Consider the following 12414-nt stretch of genomic DNA (forward strand, 5'->3'; position numbering starts at 1 on the left):
CGGCTGTTGCGAAATTTAAAGACAAGACTTCGTGAACTGCGAAGAGAACAAATCTGCTCCTCTTTGGGGATGCTACCATGCAATCTTGGCTCCTGTCAAGCGAGTTTCCACGGAGCTGAGCAGCCGGAGCCCGGACTGCTTCTCCGCTGGCTCCTCCCCTGTCACGCCGGCCCGGGCCCGGGTCGGAGGCGGCGGGGGCTCGGGCGCCGGGGCGCTCCAGCCCGCAGTCAGCCGGGGGTGAAATCCCTTGCGGGGGCGGGGCAGGCCCCGGCCTACCAGTTCCTGATTCTAGAAGCGGTGCCGGAGGCTGGCGGCGCCACAGGCGCCGGGACCCAGGGCCGCGAAGGATGGGCCGGCGCGGCGCTGCGAGCCTGCCCCGAGGCCCCAGCCCGCGGCGGCCGCTCGCCCGCGGCGTCCTCCCCGTGCTGCTGCGGCTGCTACTGCTGCCGTCCCGGCCGGGCGCAGGCGCCGAGGCCGAGCGGCCGCCGCACCTCGTCTTTGTGCTGGCGGACGACCTGGGCTGGAACGACGTGGGCTTCCACGGCTCGAACCTCCGCACGCCGCACCTGGACGCGCTGGCGGCCGGCGGGGTGCTCCTGGACAACTACTACACGCAGCCGCTGTGCACGCCATCGCGGAGCCAGCTGCTCACCGGCCGCTACCAGGTACGCAGCGCCCCCGGCGGCTCGCCAACCCCGCGCCCGCGCCGGGCTCCGCCCCTCCGGCGGCCGCCGCCGGGTCGTACGGCCCGAGCGCGCTCGACGGCTCCCGAACCCCTCGCAAGTGGGCCGCGAGGCCGCGGTGGGCGCCGGCCAGCCGGGGGCACTTTCCCGAGCTGCGGCCAGGAGAGGGGACCGCTCGCCCCGGCCTGCAGGCCGCCGCGGCCTCTGCGCATGCCCGCTCCAAGGCGCCCCGCAGCCCCGGCACCCCACCTCCCCCAGCGCTTTTTCTGTCTTTCGTTTTCTAAAAAGGTCGGGGTGAAAGAGTGTTCAGGAAAAAGAGTGCCCGCAGTGGGTACGACTCTTCTCCCTTGTGAACGCTGCGGTCCTGGGTTAGGACCGTCCGACCAGAGATTCATTTTTCCAAGTTCTCAACACGATGAAAACTAGCCAGGTTGATTTTTCTTGGGCTGCTGATCATTCCTTTCTGATTAACCTTGTGTTCAACGCCTCTGAGCATCTTTGTCTATTTATCATTAAAGCATAATTGGTATATAAGATCCTATTCGTTTCAGGTGTGCATTATAGGGATTTGATATTTTTATGCATTATAAAATGATCCCCACAGTTTAGCTACCATTTGTCCCTATATGCGATTATGACAGTGTTATGTTGGCTGTATTCCCAATGCTGTACATTATATCTCCGTGACTCACTTATTTTATATCTAGAGTACCTCTGAATCTTCTTCACCCTGTTTGCCTTCCTCTCAGGCCTTTCCCCTCTGGTAACCAACTGTTTCCTGTATCTATGAATCTGTTCCTGTTTCATTTTGTTCATTGTTTTGTTTTTTAGATTCCGCATATAAGTGATATCGTATGGTATGTCTTTATCTCACTTAATTCACTTAACCATTATACTTTCTAGGTCCATCCGTGTTGTAAGGATGGTAAGATTTCCTTCTTTTTTATGGCTGAGCAGTGTTCCATTGTATATATAGTACATCTATTTTATCATTTCATCTGTGAATGGACACTTAAGTTGCTTCCATATCTTGGCTATTGTAAAGAATGCTGCAGGGATCACAGGGGTGTGCAGACTCTTCATATTGGTTTACCATTGTCTTTAAAAACTTTAAAGTTTATTTATTGAGAGGGAGAGAGGGAGAGCAAGCAAGCCACACATGAGCGCACAGGTGGGGGGAGGGGCAGAGAGAGACTCTCAAGCAGGCTCTGCATTGTCAGTGCAGAGCCTGAGGCAGGGCTTGAGGCCACAAACCTCAAGATCATGAGATCATGACCTGAGCCAAAATCAAGACCCTGGTACTTAACTGACTGAGCCACCCAGGCACTTTTCGCTTGCCATTTTCTTTGGGTAACTACCCAGAAGTGGAATTGCTGGGTTGTGTGATACCTCTATTTTTAATTTTTTGAGGAACTTTCATACTGTTTTCCACAGTGGCTGCAGCAACTTACATGGCTACCAACAGGGAGGGTTCCCTTTTCTGTGCATCCTTACCACACTTGTTCTTTTGACACTAGCCAGTCTGATAGGGGTAAAGTGATATCTGGCATTATCTCTTTAAAAGCTTTTCTTTAAAAACTTGTGTGTAGGTAATAGAGATACTATACTTGCAGAGTGTGCACATACGTTAAATAACTAGGAATATCAAGAACATTTGCATGGTACTCTACTGTTTTTAAAGTTAATTCTTGAAATAGCCCATGAGGTAGCTATAACTTTCAATCACCCTTTATAGATGAGGAAGTAAACTTGTAGAAGTTTGGTAACATGTTAAGAATCACACATGTTAAGAATCACACAGTTAGAGGGGTGCCTGGGTGGCTCAGTTAGTTAAGTGTCTGACTTTGGCTTGGGTCATGATCTCACGGTTGGGACGTTTGAGACCCGCATCGGGTTCTGTGCTGACAGTGTTGAGCCTGCTCGGGATTCTCTCTCTCCTCTCTGTTTGCCCTCCCTCACTCTTTCATTTTCTCTCTCTCTCTCTTCCTTCCTCTCAAAATAAATAAATGAACTTAAAAAAAAAAAAACCACACAGCTAGAAAGTGTTAAAATTGGGTCCATGCCTCTCCTGTATTCACTAGTCATCTCAGACCTAAACAGTTATATCCCATTTGCTTAATCTGAATACGATTAATGATTTTATAAGATCCTGGTTTGATTATGACTATACCAGATACACACCAAGCATACCTCCTTATATATGGACTATTTATTTAACAAGCATATTTTGAGTCCTTACTGTGCAAGTCATGGGATATGCCTGAAACTTACCCTCTTAAATTTACGTGCAGGTAGCCTTTCAGATCACCCTTAGCCTCATGTTGTCCTGAGATCAAGACAAGGGAGGGTTTATTTGTAATAACAATTTCCACAGTGATCCGAAGACTTGTAGAAACAGAAACGATAGATTTGGACTACAGGCCTGAGAAGCAGCTTTAGCCAGGGTTTCTAATGGAGGTAAAGGATGGTTCCCTTCACCATCAACCCTAAGTACCTTCCACAGGTCTGACTTGGGCTGCAAGGTGTAATCAGAAGTCCTGCTCTAAGCAGATCTTACCCTGGACACTTTGTAGGAGTAAAGGAGCATTTGTGTAAAGAAGAAAGGAGGGAAGACAAGGTCTCCCCAGAATAGTTCTGCATTTCCTCTGAAATAAGAGAACTGAACTCAAATTGCAGAAGAATGGGAGGGCCATTCATTTCTCTAACTTCCTCTCTTCCAACAGACTTGAACTGGAGAGCAAATACCATACTTCAAAAAACTTGTTCATGTAATTGACTGCTTTTGTCTCCTAACATCCTCTTCCACCAGTCACCACCATTCTATCTTGGAGAAAAAAAAAGGGTATTTAGAGTACCCTATGGTTAAGATAGGAAGGATGGGTAGAAGCTTCATACTCCAAAATAGTTTACAGCCCACTCAGTGTAGCAAGCTAGCCTCCTCAGTTGACTTTTTTGCTTGACTTTTATCCCCTGTTTTATTCTGAGTTCAGGAGACCCAGTTACAAATTACTTCAGATTTGCAAGCCTCCTTTTTTAAGGAGCCAACATTGGGGCTCCTGGGTGGCTAGGTCAGTCTGACTCTTGATTTTGGCTCAGGTCGTGATCTCACAGTGGGTGAGTTCAAGGCCCGCATTGGGCTCTTTGCTGACCGTGGGGAGCCTCTTGGGATTCGCTCTCTCTTTCTGCCCCTCCCCTGCTTGCTCTCTGTTTCAAAATAAATAAATACACTTAAAAAAATAAATAATGGAGACAACATTTTGGGGAGAACTAAGGAGCCTTATTGCCCTTAGATGCTGTATACTGATACCATTCTGAGCACTTTACACTAACTAATTTAATTCTCTCACAGTCTGATGGGGTGGGTACTACTTTTGTCCCTATTTGATAACAAGGAAGACAGGCTGGAAGAGGTTAAGAACCTTGCCCAAGGTAACACGGCTAGTAAGTAGGTAGATAATGATTTGACCAGGCAGCATGGATTTGTAACCACTACACTATGTTGCCTACTCAGAATTCTTAGAAATATCATTGCAAGAGCTGGTTCAGATTTACTAAATAACCTCTTATTTTTTGGACATTTAGGTTATTTCCAAACATCTCAATAAAAAAATTAACCCATGATGTTTCAAGTTAGGAATTGCCTGTGTTAAATGTAAAATGAAAATGGGGGAGAGGTTTTAGTTGTGAACGAATCATGTGCTGTGCAGAATTTTAGACAATAAAATGAGGACATTTGTTGACTATTTCAAAATTAGGTACTTGAAAGAACTATGTAACTTAACAATGTGTTGTTGTGTGAACTTAACAATCATCCTTTAATGGAATATTTAGAGGCCCAACCTTCCCATAATCATCTAACTGTAGATTAGGAAGGTATAAAGTGGTAAACCTAGGTTGGCTGAACTGAATTTCCCCAAGTTCTGAGTCTTAGTTTTTTGGCTTATTAAAGTGTTTAGTGAAGAAGACTGGTTGGGAATAATGAGATGTAGGTTTTGGCCTTCAGGGTGTCAGTCTTGAGACTCGGACCCGCTGGACATCATTTTCTACATCTGTAAAATATGGAAGTTGGGTTGAACTCCCAGGCTCTTCCTAGCTCTGCATTTCTTTGACTCTTAAGAGCCTTGTCTCCGTTAGAGCTGGTTTCTAACTTGGCAAATGCACATTATCATACCCACTGACCCCCTCTACTGGCAGAAAGAGAGATTAATCTTGCCCAGCACTGTGCTTAACAACGTTGCTGCTAGTTTTGTGCCAGGAACTTGTTTAATTAAATAGGAATGTGAACCGAGCCTTTTATATTGAGACATATGATTGTTCAGGGTCCTCACATATGAACCATTTTAAACATGCATACTTCGGTGAACAATGCATGGAGTTTGGAGCACCCGGGTGGCTCAGTCGGTTGAGTGTCTCTTTATTTCGGCTTAGGTCATGGTCCTAGGGTTGTGGGATTGAGCCCCACGTTGGGCTCTGCACTGAGCACGCTTGAGATTCTCTCTCTTTTTCCCTCTGCCCCTTTCCCCTGCTCGTGTGCATGCTCTCTCTTTCTAAAATAAATAAAGATGAAAAAAAATTTTTAATGCATGGGGTTTGATAAAGCCAGGGAGAGGGAGATTGAGCAGCAGAGGAGGCCAATGGTTATTGGTAAATTCAGCACTAGAATTCAGGTCTCTGTACACTGCTCTTCCCACAGGCCTATGACTCATTCCCTTACTATTTTGACATTTTTTTCTAATTTTTTAATTTCATTTTTTGAGACAGAGTGTGCACACGTGCATGTGCACAAGGAGTGGGGGGCAGAGGGAAAGGGGAAGAGACTCTGATGAGGGTTCCATCTCACCACCATGGGATCATGACCTGAGCCAAAATCAAGAATCACTTAACCAACTGAGCCACCCAGGTGCCCCGAGTGGAACCCTTTTCTTATTTGCAATCTGAGAGGAAAGCTTTCATTCTGTCGCCACTCAGTATGATGCATTCATTCATTCTTTCATTCTACAAAGATTTATTGAGCAGCTATTTATGCCAGGCATTGTGCTATCCTCTGGGGTCTGCTGGAGGTGAGATGAGGAGTGACCAAGCAGGGGATGAAGTAAACATATAAACAAATGAGTAAGTGAGGTGAATTTATTTTATTTCTTTATTTTTAAAGTTTATTTTGAGAGAGGGAGTGCGAGCAAGGGAGGGGCAGAGAGAGAGGGAGAGAGAGAATCCCAAGCAGGCTCCTCACTGTCAGCACAGAGTCCCATGCAGGGCTTGAATTCACAAACCATGAGATCATGACCTGACCAGAGATCAAGAATCAGGGACTTAACTGACTGAGCCACCCAGGTGCCCCACTGGGTGAATTGAAATAGCCTGGTAATAAATGTAGAGGAGACAATAAAGCAGGTCGAGTAAGAAGTGACTCAGGAAATTATTTCCATGAAGGTGTTGGGGGCAGAGGCCTGAATGAAGAGGGGTCAGCCATTCAAAGATCCTGGGAAGGAGAGTTTAACATAGTGGGAGGGACAGCCAGTAAAGGCTTAGAGGCTGCAGTGAGTTCTTTTAAAGAAGGGGACAAGGCTGTTTGTGACCAGAACTCAGTGAAAGTGGGTACGAAAAGTATGCTAGGAGCTCAGAGAGAGAGGCAATGCTTCCTGCTCAGGATAAAATATTAAACTTCAGCTTACTTATTCAGGTCTTCATAATGATGTTACATTGAAGGCTACTATATATTAAAGCATATTTCTTTTTTTTAATTAAAAAATGTTATTTTTGAGAGACAGAAAGAACACATGAGAGTCAGGGGAAGGGCAGAGAGATAGGAGGACAGAGAATCTGAGGCAGACTCCGCACTGACAGCAATGAGCCCGACCTGGGGCTGGAACTCATGAACCGTGAAATCATGACCTGAGCCGAAGTCGGACACCCAACCGATTGAGCCACCCAGGTGCTCCTATTAAAGGAGATTTCTAATCAAACAATGTTCTAAGTAATATTTTAAGGAGCTACAATAAAATACTATGTGATATTCTTTGTATAAATGTTAGTCCAGTTAGAATTAAATTTTTTATCTCACCCCCCCTTTTAAAATAAGCTTATTTTTAAAATTGTCTTTGAGAATTATATTCTCAGTTTCAAATATAAGACATTTAAATAGTGCTACATGTAAAAAGATAAAAAAGATCTTTCCATCTTGTCTCTCAACCTTCCTTCCTATAGGGAGCCTCTATTATTTATTAGTTTCTTAGTATCCTTCAGAGGCACATTGTGCATATAATGAAATAGATTTTATATTCACTTTCCCCTTGGTTGAAATCTCAAGATTGAAATATTAAAAATCCTAGGGACACCTGGGTGGCTCAGTCGGTTAAGCGTCCGTTATCACGGTTCATGGGCTCTAGCCCTGTGTCGGGCTCTGTGCTGATGCTCAGAGCCTGGAGCCTGCTTCCGATTCTGTGTCTCCCTCTCTCTCTGCCCTTTCCCTCCCTCAAAAATAAACATTAAAATTTAAAAAATATATATACATATATTTAAAAATCCTGTAGTGGATAGGAGGATAGGATAGATATTGTTTAAGGTTATAAACTAGCAACAAGTAGTAAATAAGACTTAGAGATCTGACGTACAGTATAGTCAACAGTACTGTATTAGAATCATCAAATTTGCTAAGAGACTAGAACTTTATGATTCCAATTACTAAAAAGAACATGGTAGGGTGCTAATTATTGCTACAATGGCAATGATATTCCGGTGTATAAATGTGGCACGCCTTAAAATTACACAATGTTATATGTCAGATATATTTCAATACAAATACATAATAAAGATGGTTGTAAACATGATCAAATAAATAAAAATGCATCAGCTTTTCTAATAGAATTTGTATAGTGCTTTTAGTTCCAAAGAATACTTGAAAATACTAAATTTTTATATTCTTACATATTGACTTTATTCAACATGAATTATTCATTTTAACTCTCCACTCTTAGTCCACATTTTAGATGTGCGGTTTGTTCCCTGGTCTGACTTCTCTGTAGGATTGTCTTGCTTGTCCCTGGCCTAGAGAAGCACTCAGTGTTGTGAATGTGAATGTGAAATGAATGAGTGTGCTAAGAACTTAAACACCTGAGCATTTCCTGTGAGAGCTCACCACCTCCCCTGCTTGTGGCTGATCTGCCATTTCTAGTGCCCCCACTTCCTTTTTAAGAAACTAAAAAGATTAAAGGGTAACTAAAGGCATAGGCCTTAGTAGGATCATTTCCTTTTAGAAAAAAAAAAAATAATAACTTTGGTCCTTAGTTGGGATCATACTAACCTTGGGAACTGAGGGGACCACTCCACTAAAACTCTGTAACCTTGGCAGATAATAGAAGCAATGAAAGATGACTGCAGGGTTTTATTCTTAAGGGATGCAAGTCACATTTTTCTTACTCATGCTGGTAAACAGATGGGACATTTCAGGGCTTTTCACTCACCCCTGAAGCAGAGCCTTGCACAGAAAATGTAGGAAGGAGGCTGTGCAGGAGCATTGTGGGCGATTATTGACTTTTGCTTTGAGTTTGCTTTGAGTTGTGGAGACCCCTCACAGTTAGAGGGCTGCAGGTAGAATAGGGCGCTTCATACTGGCACGGAAAGAGGAAGGGGTTCTGCCTGATGATGCTCTCGGCTCCCTGCCTCTTTTCCTTCACACCCCAGGCATCCTGCCTACCCATTCTTTATCATCCCCCCACCGACTTGCCTCTCAGTGGACCCTCGTCCCTGTTTGCCTTTCCCTGGGCTCCAAGACTGGAAAATGGACAAAGAGGAGTGAAGAGCTAGAAGCAGGTGGAGTGACTGGGGAAAGTAGTAGGTCACAAATTGGGAGTGTTCATAGGATCCTCTGGAAATGGCATCCAGAGAGTGAGAGAGAAGAGGAGCATACAATACAGGGGCTGTAGGTCCCTCTGAAAAGAAAGCACTTAGTAGCCTCTGTTCTTATGCTTCCTTAGGTGGAGAAACATAGGATGCATCAGTTCCATAGTGACAAATAAGATGGCCTCCTACTAAAGCACATCACGGCTATAATACAGGGAGTCACGGATGACTTGGTCTCGCAGATCTTTTGTTTTTGCTGAAGCCAGGTGTCTTTCCTAAGCCTCGCCAGAGCCAAGAGGCATTTTCCCAGAAGGGAAGAGGCACCCGGGGGCCATATCCTGGAAATATGAAGATATTTCAAAGAAACGGTTCCGTATTTTACATATTTTACTTCCCATGTCATTAGAAATGAGGCAGTAAGGAAATAAGTTTGGGGCTGAGTGACGCATAACCCATTGACTTACCAGATTTCTTTGCTGAATGATTTTTGAGGTTTATTATTTCAAGACTTGCCTTAAGCATACGTTGTTACTGTCTGGTAACTGTCTTTGTTTTTGTTTCTTTAATCATATCACTTTGCTACAAAATTCTTTTCTTCCATATTTTCCTACCGTTCCATGGTGGGCTTCTGGTTAGATTTATAATTTACGCAGAGGAAGGCACTGAGTCAGTTTTTGCCTTGTTTATTCTTTTTACAAACAACATCCCATTGTGGGTTTAGGCAGAGATTTACACTCTTTGCTAATCAACACCAAAATAAATAGACCCTTAAAACTGTCAGCGACACCAGCCAGTTCTGCAGCCCGAGTTCTGGAGGACCGGGCCAGATGGCAAAGTCAGGCCCCTAACACACATAATGTGTGTTCTGTAGCTCTTGGCTTCAACAGCATGGGCAGCTGACTGCATTTTAGAAGCCTTAAGCGGGGGAGGGAGCAGATTCTCCAGTATCCATTTGTTCTGTGGGACAGTTCCAGGAATAAACCCTAAGGTGGCCCGAGTGGTACTTGACCGTGCTTAAAACCTGCAGTGTACTGGCCCAGACACGGGCTGGAAATTCTGAACTCCTGGCTGACCACCAGCATGTTCTGTGATTGCATTCCTGTTATGAAGTGTCCCTCCTAGCTCTCTGGTATATAAAGGGGAGGCTGGAGCTACCTGTTTTTCTGAATTTTCAAGTACTGTAGCAGGAGGTGTCCAAATACGTGGGCGCAGTGAGAGTATGAGTTCATCTTGAACAGGTCAGACTAATAGGACAGAATCTTCCTTCCCCTCAACGGGATGTTATCTCAACATTGTTAAGTGAGGAGAGAAACAGGATTCATTGCCATACATGTAGCAGTGGTTCATGTAGCCCCTGAGAGAGTTTATTGTCTATACCGCTGAAACACTGTGTTCTGAGCTTCCAGATCAGAGATCATAGAATTCCTGAAATTCGGGGCGCCTGGGTGGCTTAGTCGGTTAAGCGTCCGACTTTCGCTTAGGTCATGATCTTGCGGTTTGCGGGTTCGAGCCCCGCGTCGGGCTCTGTGCTGACTGCCAGCTCAGAGCCTGGAGCCTGTTTCAGAGTCTGTGACTCCCTCTGTCTCTGACCCTCCCCTGCTCATGCTGTCTCTCTTTCTCTCTCCTAGAAATAAAAAAAATTAAAAAAAAAAAAAAGAATTCCTGAACCTCTTAAAGGGGGATAAGTGAGAGGTTCTGATGTGGGAGCCGCCCTCCTCCCCTGCCCCTTTTAAGTTCATGACACTTCACAGGGCAGAAAAACTCACTGGATCAAATACATTTTTATATGCAACAAATACACGTACGCAAGGATTCTTATCAGTTATCTCATAGAAGGAATCTAAAGAATCTAGAGACAAGCCAGGTCCTTCGCTGATTCTTTAGACCCTTTGCCTTCGTGCAGGGAATCCTTGATGGTCAAGTAAAATCTTAAGAGAAGCCGTTTTTGGAGAGAGGATTTGGTTTAATGAAGAAGAGATGGCCACACACGGTAGGTATAGAGTAACTCCTTTGGATTCTCCTGTATTATCTATATAAGCCTCTCCTTTTGTAACACTCTTCCAACACTGAAGATAGGTGTCAGGATGGAATTGTTTTAGAGTCTGTTGTGTTTACAAGGGGACACTTCTTTTTCTCTTGATTCCTATCAGCCTGCCCCGTGAGGCATGGTGTGGATGTGTCATCCTGGACTAAACTAAAGCTCAGCATTTGTCTGTTTACTGCTTCTCTACACATTGCAGCGCCCCTACTTCCAGTAGTGTCTGAACAGACTAAAAACATGTTTTTGGCTGCTATCCAGAGTTCGGCTTCCGCTTCCTTAGTTCGCCATAAAAATGCTCTGTCCAATAAATTCTTGGGAATTGAAGAGAACAAATTCTCTGCTCCATATGATTGTAGATAATAGAAACAGGCTTCAGCTGACCACCTGGCTTGATGCCCATGGTCCGGGAACACCGAATCACACAGCATCCCTTGGCAGTGCTGTATAGCCATCAGAGTTAATTCTCTGCATGTGATGGATGAGCTTGCCACTTAAAGAAATATGCACATAGCATTTATCTCCACGGAGTCTTTTGAATTCCATAAAATACTACCGTTACTTATCTTGTACTACTGCCAATTAGTGTATATTATAAAGTTTTTGAATCTAGGGCTAATTTTCTGTTGAGTAAATTTCAAGTGTTAACGATGGACAGAGTCCTTCTATGATTTGGGGTGTGTGTGTGTGTGTGTGTGTGTGTGTGTGTGTGTGTGTGTGTGTGTGTTGAGAGCAATGTTTCTCGTTCCCTGCCTGGATATTCTTACATCCTTATTATTCAGAATCCCAGCTGGAAGGAGCTGGCATATTCAAATTAGGATAATTTAGGGAGGTTTATTTATAAAGGGACTATTTTCAAGAGTGTGACTTGGGGGAAGGGGAACACACGTAGACGTGTATAACCCCACGGAGCTGTTACTAGCCCCGGACCAGATGGGAGGGAGGAAGGAACCTAGAGACGGTGTCGTGTAGAGAGGGCTGCCTTCAGAATAGCCTGCACAGAACGGCCTGGTCTGGCAGTCCAGGGCCACTTATCTCTTCCCTCCCTGTAATTTCCCGTCAGGGCTCCCCCTTGGCTGAACCCACTCAGAAGCCAGAAGGTGCAGAGTCCTTTGATTTGGATCCCATAGGTCAACTTCCTGGGGCAGAGAGCAGGATAGAAGGCAGAATGTGGGTTTGGAAAACAAGTGGAAGGTGCCTGGCACATATCCCAGCGGAGGTGACCAGTGATTTCTAGGAGACGCATAGAAATCTTAATAGAAGACTTAAACTTGCTTTTATTTTTAAATAGCGTTAGTGATGTGCGATCGACGTACAATAAACTGTTCATATTTAAAGTGTAGAGTTTGATACGTTTTGATATGTATCTACCTGTGAAGCCATCACCACAGTCAAGAGAGGGAATGTATCCAGCACCTTCAAGAGAAGTCCAATTTAGGGGTGCCTGGGTGGCTTAGTTGGTTAACTCTCCGACTTTCGCTTAGGTCATGATCTCGCGGTTTGTGGGTTCGAGCCCCGCGTTGGGCTCTGTGCTGACTGCCAGCTCAGAGCCTGGAGCCTGTTTCAGAGTCTGTATCTCCCTCTCTCTCTGACCCTCCCCTGTTCACGCTGTCTCTCTCTATCCTAGAAATAAATTAAAAAATTTTTTTTAAAAAAAAAAGAAGTCCAATTTAATTTCACCTTAAAGATATTTTATATGGTTCTTTTAAAAGGGTCTGGAAAGAGGGGCACCTGGGTTGCTCGTCTGACTTCGGCTCAGGTCATGATCTTGTGGTCTGTGGGTTTGAGCCCTGCGTCAGGCTCAGTGCTGACAGCTCGGAGTCTGGAGCCTACTTTGGATTCTGTGTCTCTCTC

The 12414-nt window shown here is 44.8% G+C and overlaps 1 protein-coding gene across 3 annotated transcripts in view; it reads left to right on the forward strand.

The window, feature by feature from the left end:
- Window positions 1–289: 289 nt before the first annotated feature.
- The window catches only part of ARSB (arylsulfatase B), a 163613-nt gene continuing 151488 nt past the window's right edge, over window positions 290–12414 (forward strand). For all 3 annotated transcript variants that reach the window (XM_039247455.1, XM_039247456.1, XM_039247457.1), the window contains exon 1: window positions 290–665. In XM_039247455.1, coding sequence (XP_039103386.1) covers window positions 348–665 — 318 coding nt within the window. In that variant the 5' untranslated portion in view covers window positions 290–347. The remainder of the gene's footprint in view (window positions 666–12414) is intronic.

Source organism: Hyaena hyaena, unplaced genomic scaffold (assembly GCF_003009895.1).
Source record: "Hyaena hyaena isolate Hyena2069 unplaced genomic scaffold, ASM300989v1 scaffold_299, whole genome shotgun sequence".
NCBI classification, from domain to species: Eukaryota; Metazoa; Chordata; class Mammalia; order Carnivora; family Hyaenidae; genus Hyaena; species Hyaena hyaena.